The sequence below is a fragment of the Botryllus schlosseri genome, unplaced genomic scaffold (assembly GCF_051294905.1).
Source record: "Botryllus schlosseri isolate E-star unplaced genomic scaffold, Bs_hap1 Bs17a, whole genome shotgun sequence".
Taxonomy (NCBI): Eukaryota; Metazoa; Chordata; class Ascidiacea; order Stolidobranchia; family Styelidae; genus Botryllus; species Botryllus schlosseri.
Window position 1 is genome coordinate 1,520,188 of NW_027648626.1, and position 18,083 is coordinate 1,538,270.

The 18,083-nt window shown below is 40.8% G+C and overlaps 2 protein-coding genes and 2 long non-coding RNA genes across 5 annotated transcripts; 2 read left to right on the top strand and 2 right to left on the bottom strand.

Moving 5' to 3' along the window:
• Positions 1 to 503: 503 nt before the first annotated feature.
• LOC145459650 (uncharacterized) lies at positions 504 to 1,701 on the top strand. Its single transcript, XR_013921502.1, has 2 exons — positions 504 to 1,412; positions 1,446 to 1,701. It is a non-coding gene; the product is annotated as an uncharacterized LOC145459650 (long non-coding RNA).
• On the bottom strand, positions 1,534 to 4,413 carry LOC145459643 (uncharacterized). Its single transcript, XR_013921496.1, has 3 exons — positions 3,672 to 4,413; positions 3,497 to 3,606; positions 1,534 to 2,025 (listed from the first exon to the last, which is right to left on the bottom strand). It is a non-coding gene; the product is annotated as an uncharacterized LOC145459643 (long non-coding RNA).
• An 803-nt stretch (positions 4,414 to 5,216) lies between these two features.
• On the top strand, positions 5,217 to 7,479 carry LOC145459663 (uncharacterized). The gene is made up of 5 exons (XM_080338230.1): positions 5,217 to 5,536; positions 5,608 to 5,769; positions 5,844 to 6,021; positions 6,374 to 6,526; positions 6,590 to 7,479. Exons 3-5 carry the CDS (start codon positions 5,934 to 5,936, stop codon positions 6,682 to 6,684), a joined length of 336 nt encoding a protein of 111 aa, XP_080194356.1. The 5' UTR covers positions 5,217 to 5,536; positions 5,608 to 5,769; positions 5,844 to 5,933; the 3' UTR covers positions 6,685 to 7,479.
• A 358-nt stretch (positions 7,480 to 7,837) lies between these two features.
• LOC145459664 (myb/SANT-like DNA-binding domain-containing protein 3) lies at positions 7,838 to 11,210 on the bottom strand. Of its 2 annotated transcripts, XR_013921521.1 has the most exons (3): positions 10,817 to 11,210; positions 10,548 to 10,745; positions 7,838 to 8,902 (listed from the first exon to the last, which is right to left on the bottom strand). XR_013921521.1 is itself a non-coding variant. In XM_080338231.1 (2 exons), the coding sequence occupies exons 1-2, from the start codon at positions 10,990 to 10,992 to the stop codon at positions 10,640 to 10,642; spliced, it is 282 nt and encodes a 93-aa protein (XP_080194357.1). In that variant the 5' UTR covers positions 10,993 to 11,210; the 3' UTR covers positions 10,382 to 10,639. The 2 variants fall into 2 exon arrangements, 1 of the variants encoding a protein (XP_080194357.1); XM_080338231.1 differs by lacking the exon at positions 7,838 to 8,902 and having other exon boundaries at positions 10,382 to 10,745.
• Positions 11,211 to 18,083: the final 6,873 nt, after the last annotated feature.

An 18,083-nucleotide genomic window follows, 5' to 3' on the forward strand; every position in this document is an offset into this window, starting at 1 on the left:
CATGGATCCATCACAGAAAGCACCCGTAAATTTGTTGTCAGATTTAGAATTGTTGAAGAGAAACGAAGAATCGTACGAGGGAGAAACCAGTATGCTTGGAAATGTGCTGAAAGGTCAGGTATAAGACGAAAAATAATAAAAAACTTGGAGGATAAGGTTTCTACATGTTAGTTCTCATCTATTGCATAAAAGTTGCTGCAGACATGTGTTTAGAAGCGGAGGCTAGTCAGAAATCCCGGTGTGAAGGGTGGTAGTTGTCTGCTTGCAGGTTGGTTGTCTAGTCAGTGAGTACTCCAGTTCCATTGGGCAGTGATACCAGGTCATGGAATTCGTGCGGCTATGGTGGACTGTAAAACTGGACGGTCATGACCAGCAATAATCCTGCATCCCGACTAGTAATATTTTCGGTCTACGCCAAGATTGATATTGCAGCATATATAAGGTATATTTCGTTTGAGGGTCAACCATATGGAAATATTTCGTTTTAATATCGTTGAAATAGAGTAGGGGTTAAACCCGCTCAGAGGCCAAACGCCAGACGCCAAACGCCGAGCGGCGGCCGAATGTCTATACGGCGTTTGGCGTCTGGTTTTCCGAGACGCCAAGTAGCTATACGGCGTTTGGCGTCTGATATGGTGAGACGCCGAGTAGCTATACGGCGTTTGGCGTCTGTTAGGTTGAGACGCCGAGTAGCTATACGGCGTTTGGCGTCTGGTATGTTGAGACGCCGAGTAGCTATACGGCGTTCGGCGTCTGGTATGTTGAGACGCCGAGTAGCTATACGGCGTTTGGTGTCTCGGTAAACTGAGCAGAGGCTAAATCCTTTCATGGCGCGACTATTGAGTGCTCACAACTATATGATACCGAAGATTGCATATTGTTACATTTTTTTCATAATAAGCGTCGGCAGAATCCCAAATGATTGTATGTTCAGATTCAAAAAAGACCTACTTGATCACCTCCTGTCATTATACTACTAACTCGACTCACAATTTTTTTGCTGACCTGAGTTATTTTCTTAAAAATCGATTTACTCATTCTATGGCTTATTCAAGAATAGTATATCAGGACTGATAAATGAAAAATAGGCCCTAAACCTGCCTTTTATCTGTTACAATAAACATGTTCAGAGCAGGAAAAAATGAACATATGAATTATCCGAGGCCTTCGATATCACCCCCAAGGGTTCCACAGAAGTGACCTAAAGCTGAACTGGATGGGGGAACATTAAACACCATGACTTGGACTCAACCCAGTGCTCTCGGAATTGACGCGGTGGTGAATTGAAAATGACTCGAGTCAAATTGACTTGGTTGCAACCCTGTCACCACCCCATATCAGTGTTGGGATGACTCGAGTCATGACTTGACTCAAGTCACCTTTTTCTTATGACTTGACTTGACTCGACTCAAGTCACTGTGCTAAAATGACTTGACTCGAGTGAGTCAAAATGTGCAATGACTCGTGACTCGAAGGTAGTGACTTGAACCCGAACCCTTTATTTGTACACTCGCAAAGAATTTCAGACCCAAGTCTGTAGATACAGTATGTAATGAAACCACAGTATGTAATGAGACCACAATAAAAAATATGCAACGAATACCACAGTAAAAATTATCAAGAAACAAGCAACAAAACTACAGTAAAAGTCATTTAGAAACAAGCAACGAAACCACAGAAAAAGTCACAAAGAAATAAGCAGTGGAGCCACAGTAGAAGTCACAGAGAAATAAGCAATGGAACCACAGCAAACATCATTGAGAAATCAGCAGTGGAACCACAGTAAAAGTGACCGAGATATAAGCAATGAAACCACAGTACAAATCATTATGAAACAAGCAACGAAACCACAGTAAAAGTCATTAGTAAATACGCAATGAAACCACAGTAAAATGTCCCCAATAAATATATAAACATCAGAATTTACATCTGGGTACATAGCATGCAATAAAAATCAGGATCAGGTATCTGCTGTCCAGGGCAACAGTGCTCGTGCGTCCATCGACCACAGCCGTCACACGCATCCTGGAAACAAGTTAGAATCAATATACCTGACAAATGTAATCTCGTAATTGCATAGGAAAGATGTGGTACCGATGGATCAGGGTTGTAATGACTCGAGTCACGATTTTTTGATGACTCGACTTGACTCGAGCCATTTTCTCAAAATACGGAAATGACTCGACTAGAGTCAATCTGTGTATTGCCTCGACTTGGACTCGAGTCATTGCTCACGACTCGAACCAAGTCATATGACTCGAGACTCAGATGGCAAAGACCGACATTTCATTGTAATTTCGAAGAATAGTGAAGTAACCACCTTATTGGGATTTTGTCTATTAGTACTGGTACTTGAAAATGCGACCAGAAACGGCTAAATGTGAGGAAAATTAGTATAATATAAATGCGAACCATTCGATATCACCAAATAGGGTTATAAAAGTGGGTTTAACATCACCTTAACTGGAAAGTGCGCAGTCAACACAATGACTTGGACTCGAGTCATGACACCATGACTCGGACTTGAACCTCTGTTCGATGACTTGGACTCGGTGGTAAATTGAAAATTAATCGACTTGACTTGACTCAAAACTATAAAAGTGAGATTGACTTGTGACTCGCAGCCTTGTGACTTGGTTACAACCCTGCCATGGATCAAAAATTGCAAAATTATCTCTGGCCCTCAAATCTTCAGCCGAGAATAGATCTTTTGCTGGCTCAACACTTTGATCCAAGCTCTACATATCTTGGACATTTACATGAATATCCGCTTTTTCAAAAAATATTCATGAACGTTCAAAATTTGTTGCTCGAACGCATCATTGGTCCCCAATCGGTAGGTCCAAAGGCACACGAGTGACACAACCATGGGACCTGGGACCACCTTCAAGAATAAAATAGATTATTTGATTATATCAACTCAAATGTTGGAGTAAAATCACGTTTCGATTTACGCCCAAAACAACAAAATTATTGGCACATACATATTACCCGTAAATCGACATTTTGGCTTTCCACAGGAAACTATGATTTGCAGCCTCTATATGTGTAGGCGTGTTTCTGTTGTTAAGTGATTAGTTGATTCAAACATTTTGCTTGCTTTGGTTATGGTACCATAGGCCCCCCACCCTATAAATATTGTAATTGAATTGAAAATAGTCAACTCGAGGATGGTATTGAATTAAAAAAGATGTGGCATTATATACCCTGATACAAGCCCTACACTTCACATTAAAAATTGTTAGTGTGAAAGATTCTTCCAGCATGCATTTGTAGACAAATTCGCGTACTGTAATCATAGGATTATCTCAGATAATTTTTCAAGTATTTTCGGTCCCACCGTCTCAATGGTACCACATCTCCCCTACCCATTTTATGTTTCTTTACTGGGTTTGGACCACTGCATTCAATGCAATAATCTCCCAATTCTTATTCATCTGCATGCAAAACATACTACGTATTTAAAATGGTTTTAATCCAACATTGACTAACATACCCGTCGCATCAAGCAAGATTTGACCAAACTGCTGGCGGTAGCTTTCGCAAGCTCGTCGATAATGATCAAAATCCAGGTTTGCATCGGGTAGAGTTCGGCGGCGGGGCGGCCTATTACGTGAAAGTAGATTGCAAATCAATTTTCTCAAATCACAATACGTGAACGCATCACAAACCTTCAAAGCAAGTACTCCACAATTTCATCCATCTTTTTCAACATCAATCCTGGTCTTTAACCTTGAACTTCTCACAACCGAAGATCATTTGGAGTATACTTGTGTTGTGTAGAATTTTGCGGAGTAATATGGAAACGAAATTTTAGGTGTGTCTTGAATACGATCTCAGTGGCACGAACTGTCGATTTACCACAGCATACGTGAAGTGGAGATACAAAGGATTTTGCAGCTGTTTCAGTCTAGTCTAGAATCAATTACTAACTAACTATAGGCCTACTAGAAAACAATAAAATATCTTGTTACTACACGTCACATACTGTAATCTTCTTGCGGTGGTTAAGTTCCCAGCAACAAATCATGCAGTATCTGTAGTAACGTGACTGACGATCTGTCTAATACGAAACGTGTATGTTCTCAAGCAGCCAGATCTTCAGTGTCGACCCAGCACCGAAGCACACGCGATGTCGTCACTTAGTATAGCGTGTACGGTACAGTCAGTGTACAGGTACACACGAAACAACCATCAAATCACTTGCCCACTGGCCAATGATATGACATGCTTTGCTTAGATTTAGCTGCAGAAAACTCCTGTTCAAGCCTCAACCTTCAAATCAAACCCTATTCTCAACATACCAGATGCCGAACGCCGGATATAGCTACTCGGCGTCTGAACAGACACCAAACGCCGTATAGCTACTCGGCGTCTGAACATAACAGACGCCAAACGCCGTATAGCTACTCGGCGTCTCAGAAAACCAGACGCCAAACGCCGTATAGACATTCGGCCGCCGTGCGGCGTTTGGCGTCTGGCGTTTGGCCTCTGAGCGGGTTTAACCCCTGTTGTTGAAATACATACTGCAATCCTTGAAATCCCACACAGCCAAATAATTCTCGAGAAATAACCGTTAAAAGTCGAAATATAAGGTCGGCAAGCACGGATTTCCCTTACTGCAGGTTAGCGCCGACGGACTTTTGTGCAACATTTTGCGCTCTAGGACTCTCATAACATTGCGCTTATTAGTCGGACGACTTGTCATAGTTGAGTGACTTTGCAGTAGGTTAGGGTTACGAGTTACCGCTTTTTCTGAGTTTCGTAGTAAACAACCAACGCACAACTGTGACATCACAAGCAGCGTCTGGGTAAGTATATGTATAGTAAGTAGTGAACATCACGTGGAATATATATCAATTTATACGAGATTAGATGGAAAAGAAAGGGACTATATGTAATGATAATTGTTTCTGTATGAAAAAATACGACCTAAATCAAACATTATAACGTGGCCGGTAAATATTATTGGTGGCATGTCAGCGGATGAATACCACTCGATTTGAAATCGTTCGAGTGTCGTATCGTCGTCTGGCCATTATTGAGATTTGAGCAAAGGGTGGAGCGCCAATATGGAATGGTTGCCAGTGAACCCGTCCCTCGGTGAACCCGTCCCGTGAACCCGTCCCTCGGTGAACCCGTCCCTCGGTGAACCCGGCCCGCGATTAACTCGGCCCTCGGTGAATTCCGCCCTCGGGAAATTTTGGAATAGGGCGGTGTACACTGAGAATAAGCTAAGCTAGGCTAAACTAAGCTAAACTATGTGAAGCGAACCTGAGGTTCACACTGGCAGCGTAAATTGTGCTCAGTCAGGCGTCACTGAGATCAGCTGATTGTTCGCGCGCTAACAACAAACATTCCCGGCACGATGTCTATTACGGCTGTGATTTTGCAATCTGCATTAATGGATCCGGAGGTACTGATCGAATTGGTAAGGCAATTCCCAGCGCTGTATTTAAAGTCACACAAATCGTATGGCGACAAAGTGGCTATGCAAACTGCTGGGAACGCGTGAGCTGGGATGTACAATTTCCAGGTAATTATAAAAAAAAACGCGTACAGTACTTCGAACTACTCACCAATTGCTTTGCTGATTTTTTCTCATAGTTGATGAATGTAAAAGAAATGGAATTATCTCCGTGATAAATATCGACGGGAGAAAAAGAATATGCAAGAACAAACCAGATCTGGTTCGGGAAAGTCAAAATACTGGCCGTGGCAGCTAATGCCAATGTTTGATTTTCTGGATGCAGTTGTTGAAATCCGAAGGTAAATGACTATTAGTTACGGTACTGATTAGATACGATTTCCTATCATGAAATAAATTCATATGTTTATTCCAGCACATATTCAAACGTCGACGAATATTGTAGTGAAGAACAGGATTCCCTGGAGGATACACATAATGCCGTCGATACATTACACATGACCCCATGGATACACAAGATCCTCTAAATACACATGACCCACTAGTTACTTTGACCCTGACTGAAGTTCTGAATGGCGGTTTGCAGAATCAAGGTTAGTACAACATTCAAATTTCATGTAACATGAAAGACGTTGGTCAAGACCAATGTTCCCTCTAATTTTTGACGAGTCTGCGCACACTCACCAACTCACTGCGCATACCCTTGGACAACAGTACGTAAATACCAAAAAAAGGTCATCACTTCGGATTTTTTGTGCACAACTTAGATTTTCTGTGCGCAGAGACCGTATCAGGATCAGCGATGCGCGTTTGCGCAGCTTGGAGGGAACATTGGTCAGGACTTTAGTTACCAGCAGCTCAGTTCAGTTACAAATATTAATTGTAAACACCCTGTCAAATTGTATTTCGTTATGTATATAGAATAGATGGCCTATCACTCTACAGGACCATTGCATTCTGGAGATCCAGCACCACCGTTGCCAAGTGATTGCAGCACGCCATTAAGCAAACTGGTTCCAGGAAAGCAAAACAAACAAGACTCACGGTCGTCAGATCGTGAGCGAATCATTCTTTCTGCGATTGAACGCCTTACTGCAGGTAATTATTACAATCTTATTTATGAAAAAAATATCGTGAATGCATCTAGTTTAATTTTTGTAGATGAGAAAGAAGACGAAGTTGACTTATTCGCACGCATGCTTGCACCGCTCTTGGAGAAGTATGAATCCAGAGAAAAGGCTGAAAGTGGAAATTGAAATTATGAAAGTAGTTGCAGAAAATAGAAGTGAAGATTAGTTGGAGACATGGGCCCGTATTCAAAGAGACGCCTCGAACTCAAACTCAAGGCTTACTCGACGGAGTAAAGGCGGAGTTCAACTCCATTGGAGTAGCTCCTTGGTATTCAAAGACATTTTCTGGCTTTGCTCAGTTTCGAGTCTTACTCGACACGTCTGGCATCATTCGCAACTGTGCGCCGTGCGCTCGCTCGGTATGAACTGTTAAGATGCCGGGTTGGAATCCCGGTACGTTTAGCGTAATATATTTGGTGTGCAGTATCACACCGTGAGGACAGTTAGTAGAATCTTTGGTGTGCACGAGACACCGATTCCATATTGGCAGATAGGTATACGGTACGTGTTTCATTCCTTTCAGATAAAATAGCTATTGACATAGATATGTTAGAATATTACATGCAAGTGAATGGAAACAGACTGCAGCAAGTACGGAAGTGCCTTACAGATTTTGGTAATCCCGTGGAATACATCACTGAGGAACTGTGTTCTGATCGCTATAGGCTTACGAAAGCCGGTGTTAGTGGATTATGGAGATCCTACATGACCTTACCAGCCCATCCAACAAAGGCCTGCCCCTGCCCCCGTTGTTGAAGTTCCTAGTTGTTTTGCGCTTTTACCCCACAGGAAGCTTTCAAGTTGTTGCTGGAGAACTGGAACATGTCTCCCAGCTCACCGTTGGTTGGTGGATTGGTGAAGCTGGACAGTATTGCCATAGCTCATAAAAGCTCAGCTTCAGCATACATCAAATTCCCACAAGGTGAAGTGGCACCCAATGAGGCCACACGATTTTACGACAAACAGCTGCTGAACAAGGTTCTAATATACTCCAGAATAACTATAGAGGACTTTTGGATTGTGGAAGAGGCTGTTCCCCTACTTATCACTGGGTCTACGGGCGACACATCAATGACTGTGATGTTAACAGCAGTGTTATACAACTGTGCCAGAGAGCACAGGTAATATATTTCTTGATATTTTTAAGATCAAGCGTTTAACTCCCTTCAAATTTAGGTGCATCATCAACAACGAAACTGATGTCCCTGTCATCCCACAAGAAGTTGTATGAGGCTCCCTGAGAGGCCTAGCTCGGAGACGATGGATCGTAGAAACCCACTTTACGAATGAAATTTAATTTGTTATCACAAATAAAGAAACTGCGGTATCACTTGTATGGAACCGAACGAAATGGTACAGGGTAGAAAAAAAAAGAAGTGGAACAGTAACTATCAATAATCCACGGTTACATGAGCATAGCGAAAAAAGCATAAATATCACGGTGCGGTGTTGCAAGTCAAGGCTTGTGCAGTTAAACGGGCATAGCAAAAGAAACGTATTGATGTCACGGTGCTGCAATTAGAGGCATAGTAACTATCAATAATGCACGGTTAAAAGGGTATGGTACAAGAGAAGCATTCATGTCACATTGCTGCAAATACAAGCATGGCAACATCAATAAGGCGCAGGCAAATAGGAATAGCCAAAAAGAGTATTTGCGTCACATTGCTGCAAGTACAAGCATAGAAACTATCAATAATCAACAGTTAAACGGGTATGGCACAAGAAAGCATTCATGTCACATTGCTGCAAGTACAAGCATAGAAACTATCAATAATCAACAGTTAAACGGGTATGGCACAAGAAAGCATTCATGTCACATTGCTGCAAGTACAAGCATAGCAGGTATCAATATTCCACAGTTAAATGGGTATGGCACAAGGAAAGCATTCATGTCAAATTGCTGCAAGTAAAGGCATAGTAAAATCAATAATGCGCAGGTAAATGGAAATAGCACAAAAAAATATTTGCATCACGGTGCTGCAAGCAGAAGCAATGAATCTTAATTGAAAGCTTTTATAAAGTAGGTAGACCAGTTTCTAGTGGGTCTGGTGCAGGCAAGCCTTCAAGCTTTTGCCTTACATCTGCTATCAACAGCTGCTTGGTCACAAGTGACGACTGCAGATCAGCAACGGACTGCTGCTTCTCTACTAAGAGCCTTTGCTGTTGCAAGCAGTCAATTTCCAATTTAATCTTTTCCACTTTCAGCTCATGCTCCAAGAACATGGCATCCGATATGAAGTTAATAACTTCAGCTCTTTTTGGTTTCTTTCTTGGCAACCCTGTCTTTTCCGTTTCTTTCATCACCGGCCTTGAAGCCGGAGTTGCAGTCGTGAAGTTACATCTGAAATAGGGACATATGATATAGAAAGCCCTCATTGCATAGCAAATTCGTATAAATTCTAAATATCTTATATATGCTTATAAAGCTTTGCTCAGAATGTTAGTCATGTATCTGTATATATTTACACGGATTTTAGTTAACGCTCATTAATAATGAACAATATCGATGTCAACATCACATCGTGGATATGTCCCAGACCCTGATCACTAGGGCAAGTTTTTGTTGCAGTCAAATCCGTGGAAAGTGTCATTTATTTTTCACAAAAGTAGCACTAAAACGTTGCATTTATGGACAATAAATTTCCTTCAAAATATTAGGTTATGGGATGCTCGAATGAATCTGTATCCAAGGTACTGTAGCAAAACTCAGGGCAGAGATAATAAAGTTGGATTAGCCTTGAAGTCGATTATCGCGTTCCTCAGGATTTATCAACCCAGGATTAAGGAAACCGGTTGATCGCAGCTCATAAAGTTGGTGTTAATCTCATGATTTAACAAACCGGATTAAACTATCGATAACTGCGTACGCTGCGTACCATTCCTACGCACAAATATTTCCGATAATGACCGTACCGATTGTCAACTAGGTAATGGCTTCACCAAACAATCAACGAATTAAGTACCCACCATTGCAGAGCGATATCAATGTTCTATAATCCGTTTCTTAGCTGTACCGTACTAATTGGACACGACTTTCGTTTGGCGATGATGTAATTCTACCTATTACAGTGGTAGTATGGTTGTCAGCAGGCTGCTGTTTCATTCAACAACTTGACAACTGACAGCCTATTACGCATTTCCGCATTATGATGCAACAGATAACGCCACTTGATTGAAAACTCGCAACTTCCAACTTCTTCGCGTCGCCATTAGCAGTATTTATTCACACGATTAGCATTTTTCCGGATCAGATGACTTTATTATCTCCGCCCTCAGTGTTAGCGACTTCAACAAAATCAATCGCCAGAAAAAATTGACCCAGTAAAAATGTAATTTTCGTTGGTCTAGCCTGAATGTACGTCAAATCAGAAAGGACGTCAAATTTAAACGACAGTGACATAATCAAGCGATCTATTTACATATAGTGCCAAATAATTCCAGTAAAAAGTTAGTCGCATCAAAAATTTGCAAGGAGTTTCATGAAAAATCGAAAAAAGTTTCATGAAAAATCGAAAAATTTGCAAAAAGTTGCATGAAAAAAATGGAGAAAAGTTGCAAAAAGTTACACAATAAGTTTCCTTCAAACAGCTTAAAACAGCATCCTACATAACTTCTGAGTATGTAGGAAGCTGCCGGAAGGTGTAAAAAAAGTTGCAAAAACTTGCCCTACTGATCACCATTGACTGGCTATGGTCCTCATGACTATCAATCAATGCGCATTGCTAATTCTGGTCAGTGTTAGCTTTCGGGTTTGCGAATATATGGCTTTACAGTTATTATACGGAGCGATTTTGGAGGTATGGCACAAATTTGGTATGTAGAGGAGTCGCAGCTAAGCATTAACCCAACACGCAGCAAAACCTACATAACCAGAGTCAACGATGCTCAAATATCAACAGCGAATACCATTGACTACCAATTGTGGGGATCAGTGCTTGATATGATGCTTTTATCAATGAAGTGTCCATTATTATGGCATACCGTACCTGAAGATGTCGATGCTACGGAACGGTCCACAAACATCACTTGATCAGAATCAAAGTCGTTCTGGAGTGGCTCCAATTGTTCTGGTATCATGCTATGGATCATCTGTGAGTTGTGACATCTCTGGTACTGCCTTGGTTGGAGGACCTCCGCCAGTTGCAGCCAGGTGGGCACGTTCCTCTGTAATATCTTCTTTCGATCTGTTGAAATGCATACGCTACGCATTAGAACCCACCTCGGCATATTCCTAGAATTTCATCAAAAATCTTACCTCGCCTTCATGTTTTTCCCACATTTTTTAAGCTGCTTGGATGATACCTTTTGAGCATCCGGGAAGGAATTGTATTGAACGGCAAGATCTTCCCATGCAACATTTTTCCTTTGGATAGAATTTCCATCATTTCTTTTATCCTCAAGTACATCCAGCTTTGCGCTTACAAGAGTCATAAGACGGCTCTTGTCAGCCAAACTAAACCTTAATTTTTACATACTGGAACTGGAACTGGAAAAATGTTTCTGTTGAAATCCAACATTATAGTTTGCTTTACCTAAACATTATCATGTGGCAGACACATCGAGAAAACTGCGAAAAAGCAAGGCTTGTATGAATACTACCACATCACTGCCATACTACACAACTACCATTTCATTGATATACAGTACACTATTATCAGAGGTGGTCAGTAACGAAGTACTTCTACTTTTTCGAAGTACTCAAGTAGTTTTCCTCTACTTCTGGTACTTACTCAAGTAGATCTAAATTTCACTACTTCTACTTCATAATATTTTGTGATCTACTTACTTACTTTTCGCTATTTTCAGTTTGTCAAGTAGAAGTAGTTTATTCCTCCAATCAGGAAGAAAGTCTGAGAAATTTCGGGGCTGTTTTCACGGAGTATCGACATTTCATTTTCATAAAAGTTGATTTAAGCCCAGAATTTTCGTCGTGCTTCGCGCGCAGTGAATGCGTAGTATCCATTATGATTTCACGAAAGTATCGGTGAATATAATTTAGGTAGCGGGTTGGCGTGGTTCCGTTCGCACCGCATTGTCGCCCTTCGCCATATCAAATATTTCATCACAGTATATATGGCTTATCATAACGTTCGCAACAGATGTTTCGCAATCTAGCATCCCTACTAATCATACCGTAATCTAGCTGTCCATGGCGTGTCGTAATCTAGAAAAGTGGACTCTGACTTTTTTAGTTTTGGAGCTGTTTTTGCATACCAACCTTCGAAACTTTCTTGACTATAGACATTAAATACATTTCACTTTCAATTCCCAGTACCATATATTTTGATTTCTAATTAATATCAGTTATTTTGACTGGATAACCTACATCTTGCAGTATAAAACAAGTGTAGTAATGCCTTCAATTTCCAGAAATGAAGTTACACAATATAGCATTTTTACGGTCCACCATATTTTTATTAACATTTACTAATGGCACAAAGTGTATACACCGCATCCAACACAGCATCTCCGTATTGCTCTTCGACTAAACTACAGGCCTTATAACATGGGTGAGTGCGCAATACCATGATATTTTCTAAAACGTGCTGTCTGAGTAAAAAGAGGATCGCATTTCCATATCAATACTGTCATTTTCATCCCATGATGTGGACGAATGCTTATACTATCGAAATTTGGATACCTGCTGGTATGCATCAATATGAATCAAGCTCGTCACCTTTTGCATAGCTCAATTTGTACCTTTTTATAATCCATGTGAACGAATTAGGATCGTTTTCACAACTACTTACTTACTTGAGTACTTTTAGAGTCAGTCAATTCTACTTCTACTTCAAGTAGTTTTAGGTTGCTCATGGAAGAAGTACTTCTACTCGTACTTGAGTAGATTTTTTCGTCGCTACTTCTACTTCTACTTGAGTAGCTTCCTTGACTACTTTGACCACCTCTGACTATTATACAGCTTATTAAAGCCAGATATTACATGAAAATGATCGAACTCTGTGGACTTTACAATGTTCTATACCGGTATAGTTTACCATGAAGATCATAAATACGATTAATATATGTGCACAGCCCATCATCCCGCAGCATACTACCAGAAAAGTCAGTGCAAAGTGTTCGAGTAAAGCCTTGAGACTGCCCCCGGCTCGACTCAGAAAACGCGCACTCCACTGCCAAATCCTCAGCTCGTCAGCCACCGCGCATCGTCTCTGAATACCAAACAGCTCGAAGTCGAGCTCGACAGACCGTGAAGTACGACTCCAGCCCTGCTCAAACTCATTCTCGAGTTGCGCTCTCTGAATACCGATTGTTACGCAATTTTGACGCAAAGTGAGTTTGAGCACTGAGTGAGGTTTCTTGAATACGGGCCATGGAATATGTAGTAGCCTCATCCCTTGCCAGTTTTCATGGTTTTACTGGGATGCGCAAATATAATGTCTGTAAATAACATGCAGTTCCCTTCTTTGACTGTTTACTTATGTTTCAATTGTGATGCACCCATATACTTTGTGTATATTGGCATGCAGTAGCCTTCTTTCCTGTAAATAACATGAACCATTTCTAACCTGTTGTTATTTGTGTCAACCTGCAGAAGGTCTTTACTGTGCAAAAAGGCCCTTACGACTGATCAAGTATTGGTGTCCTGCTTTCAGCTTCAGTGTAAACTAGGGTCCATCACTCGACAAAGGTTAATAGGAATACATTTATTCTACAACACGGAATGTTTTCGTTCAGCTCACAGTATAACAATCAGATAAACTCATATTAGTACGGTCGTGCAGTAGCCTACTTCATAGGAAATACAACATGAAAATGGAGACCAGCATGCATTCTACTAGAGTTGCATAAATGTAGGCAACTTTCTCAATGCCACACATACAGCAACAATTCCGTATATCGTAACAGTGGAATCAAAGTATCTATTTTTTAAAACTTGAAGAAATACAGTTTTTGAAAATTTACAATAATTTTCGGCAATATCTTAACCATGCTAATGTCTGTCTCACTAATTCAAAGTTGATCATGGTGAATATGTGTCTGCAAGAAGATGAAAACTTTACTTCAAGTCAATTTTCTCAAAATGTGTTAAATTGACTCAAGTCATTTTGATACCACTGTTCAACATTAATGCGAGAGTGAGAGACAGTAGATACAATTACCAATAGCAAGTTGATATTGCACAGGAGCATACAACAGTGTTTGACAGCAAGACGCCTAAAAACTTCCAACGTGGCAATAGTTTCAATGTTCTCTCATTAAGAACAGACTTCGACAACTTGAAAATTTTCAGCTTCTACAAATTAGATTAGAATTAGATTACCAGCATTTCATTCTATAATTTCATTCGATAATTGTATACTCTTTTTGAGTTGTCTAGATCACAACCAGGAAAAGGCCTTAGCAAATTGGTTTCAAAGGGAATGCTTCATCCGCAATGAAAACATGAGGGAGAGGAGCAACTTCCCCAGGAAGCGGTTTATCTGGGGTACACTCAATGTCTTTCCCAAAACATGTTTGCCAAAGGCCGAATTCGCAAATATCGAGCTGTCGCATTGAGCACCGTACGCACCAATGTCAACCACTCTGAACTTGTATGAAGCATCAGCAACTGCTAGTAGCACAATACTAAAATATTTCTTATAGTTGAAGAATAATGAGCCAGAGTTGGCTGGTGCTTGCGACATGACATGCTTCTCGTCTATTGATCCGAGGCAATTTGGAAAATGCCATATTCTATTAAATTCTTCAATTCTTCTTCTTCATGATTGTGCCGAAGCTCTTGAACAAGTCGATGATATTCGCCTAAAAATATAATAATACATCAAATGGTTTCTAATCAATGATCTGTTTTTCAATGTAAGCAATAGGAGCGTACAAATTTTTTTTCAAATTTCATCGGCTTAGTCGTCAAATCGTCACGTTACCAAATTTGACTCAATTCCAACCAGTAGAACCCGAGGTCAGTCAAATTGGAATTTCGTTCATTTTACAAATAATAGTATTTACGGTGACCAATTGCATCACTCGGTCATGACTAAAAATCATGTTCCAGGCAATGTTACCTCTAATTTTTGACGAGTCTGCGCACACTCACCAACTTACTGCGCAGACACTTGGACGACAGTGCGTAACGACTAAAAAAAAGGTCATCACTTCGGATTTTTCGTGTGCAACTTAGATTTTGTGTGCGCAGAGACCATGTCAGCACTGCGCATTTGCGCACGTGCGCAGCTGAGAGGCAACATAGGATTTCCAGGTATGCCTGTAGAGCAATGATTCCCAACCGCGGCCCCCAGTTAGCCTTCTTGCGGCCCCCAGAAAATATTAGGAAATCGAGTTATGACAACAAATAAAATTTATATTTATAAAATACACTTGCTTGGCCTGGAGTCTGGAGTTTTTAATTAGGATTGCAGGAAAGTGAGTAGATTGCTATCGTCACTAGGTAAAGACAGGACCATAACTGCCGCATGTGAAACCCCCAACGGGGCAAAAAATTATTTCGTGAATTAGCATAAATTATAGAGTGTTTTTTCAAAATCATGCATCTTTTTCAAAAATTTTTCACTCTAGGCGTGATTTCATGCTGCCAAATATCGAGATTTTTGGGTAGTCATCCCCAAGAAAAAATGCGTAAAATTTATAAAAATAGGCATTGGGTAAATCGGCGTTGGCCATTACCGCGCCACGACGCACCAAGACATATTAAGTTTTAGGCCATGTAACATGCGACTCCAAGAAGTGGGTCAGAACGATCGGCAGCGAGAAAATCTTGGCCCAACAGGACTGCCCTTATGATGACTGAAGACTTCGTTATATATACAAAATACTGCCTAGGTAATCTGAACCTCACGGGACAGGGAAAAATTATATTCCAGTGAAGAAATAACAATTTGAAATCGTGTGCGTCTTTCAGTTCAGAAGCCTACGTTTGGGCGATTCTATATTTTTGATATAGCAGACAGGAGGTCACGAAATAACTTGTTACGGAATCATACTAACGGGCCCTACAGTTTCCAAGACACCTTACTCGGCTCTACCGGTTAATCTGATTACGTGAGAAGCGAGGACAAGAAATTGATAGCAATATATATGCAATTCCCGATCATATTGACCGATTTTATCATCAATTATCGAAAATTTTCGCGCTTCGCTCTGGCCCACTTAACAGTACCATTAGTTTTGTGGCAACAGCGAAAAGGTAACAGGGGTAGGTTTATCATCCTATGGGAGCCCAAGACCCAAGTTTATTTTATTTTTATTTATTATTATTTTTGTGGAGGGGGCTGATGAAGTGCTGTTTCGTACCTGCCAACGGGTATACGCTAGTAGATGTTTAATTATTTTTGAGTAGTCCCACCTTTTCAAACACACCTCCCTCGGCTCTACATGTAAAACTGATTACGCGAGCAGAGAGAGGATAAAAATTGATGGCAATATATATTCGATTCCCAATCGTATTGACCGATTCAATCTGAATTATGGAAAATTTTCGCGCTTATAGGCGATAAAAGCTGACTCACAAAACTGCCCCGAAAGCAGCATAATTGGTAGTCCTATAGCTCACGACCGAAGCGTCCGAATAATTTAATAGGTCTGGTCATTATCGAAAGCTAGTGTTGCAATGAATGCAAAAATACGAATTGAAATCTCGCCAGCGCAATAAAACTACTCCTAAATAGCCACCAAGGGTCGATTGTTCTGAGCACTGGGAGCGCAGCAGCACAATGACCATAACAATAACGATTGATCAGAATACTGCCGATTTTCATATATTGATGACTATTTTGGGTATGTTTCATTGCCCTGGTATTGGTGCGACCCTGACCGACTCTGAAATTCTAAATTTGGCCCTGACACCGAAAAAGGTTGGGAACAACTGCGGTAGAGGTAGGGATGTCTTTCCTATTTGTTTTGATCTTGACAAGGGCCTATGGTGGTGTTTGGATGGAGACATCGCCAATAAACAAAAAAAAAGATACGGCACGGATTAGCAGGAAATTGGTCCACCTCATTGAAATAGCCAAGTGGCAAGGATAGTGAGATAATTGAGAATTGGCTATGCCATTGAATAGTATTTATGAGTTGAAAAAAGCATTTATGGTACTTCACATAAGTGCTGAGCAGTGGTTCTCAAATTTTCACTTAGTGGACCGATAAAATTTTATAAGGTATTTGGCGGGCCGGTGAAACATCAAAAATTGAAATCAGCCAAAAATGATATCGCTTTTTGCACGGATGGTTCTAGAGCAGGGTCGTCACACATACGACCCGCGAGTCGCATCTGGCCTGTCAGACAACTTTTTCCAGCACACGAACCGATTCTGAGTAGGTTAAAATTGGTACTGGGAAATACTTCATTTCATAAGAGTAATATAAAGCATTAGTGGTCTACCTACCTAAAGTTTCTCTTTTCTTCAATATTGGGTCAACCCTCAATCTTTTCTTTTCTTCAGTTTCAGTCAAAAGTAGCAAAGTCAACGCCGAGGAGTCGTTTTTTCTTTCCGTCTCTACTCATCAATACCGGCATCGCGATATACTGATTCGACTACGACCGCGAGTCCGAGTTGCCGCCGCTGTGCGCTTCCCTACGCCACGAAAAAAACGCTCGGAGATCGATTTTCGAGCGCAGTGAGGCGAAGCGTAATGAAGCGTGTTGAGGCGTAATGAGGCGCTCCAAATTATAATAAACAAACAGAGCCTTCGCCTTCAATGTAAACTTATCACATCACCTTAAGGGTGATGGACACTAGTTTACATTGAAGGCGAAGGCTCTGTTTGTTTATTATAATTTGGAGCGCCTCATTACGCCTCAATAACATCCTCAATAACATCCACCTCGGTCTAGCTCTAGAGTGCCCGACGTCACAGTCCTTTTTCGATGTTGATCTCTTTGAAGCCGCGGCCCTTTCTATGAGTTCTTTCCATTCATTGTGAGTGCTTTCTTTCGTCGGGTCTTTGTCTGGACCTTTTTTTGTCGCCGTAATAACGGCAACGGCGGGGGAAGAGGAGCCATTTCGCATTTCGCATTCAAGAAAGCTCGCCAAATTCAATAATCAATAATCGTTGGGTTATAATTTTCATATGAACAAGTTGCACACAGTGTACAATGCGATGTAATGAACAGAGAGACAGAAGTGGTACTTTTTCGAAGTACTCAAGTAGATCTTTTTTCGCTACTTCTACTTCGTAATATTTTGTGAACTACTCACTTAATTTTCGCTATTTTCAGTTTCTCAACTAGAAGTAGTTTAATCCCCCAATAAAAAAGATTGCCTAAGGAATTTAGCGGCTGTTTTCACGTATCACCAACTTTTAATTTTCATAAAAGTAATGTAGATATTACCCATAATTTTCGTTGCGCTTCGCGTCTTTATTTTCATCCAACCAAAATACATAACAAACGGCAGTGATGGTGGTACAGAAAATATGCATGCATAGTATTCGGTATTAGATAGGAATGATCGATAAGACCGTGAAGGTCATCTAGTCTGATCACACCAGCATCAAACATCTTCTTTTAGGGATATCCCTGCTATCCCTGCTTTCAGTGTGTAGTG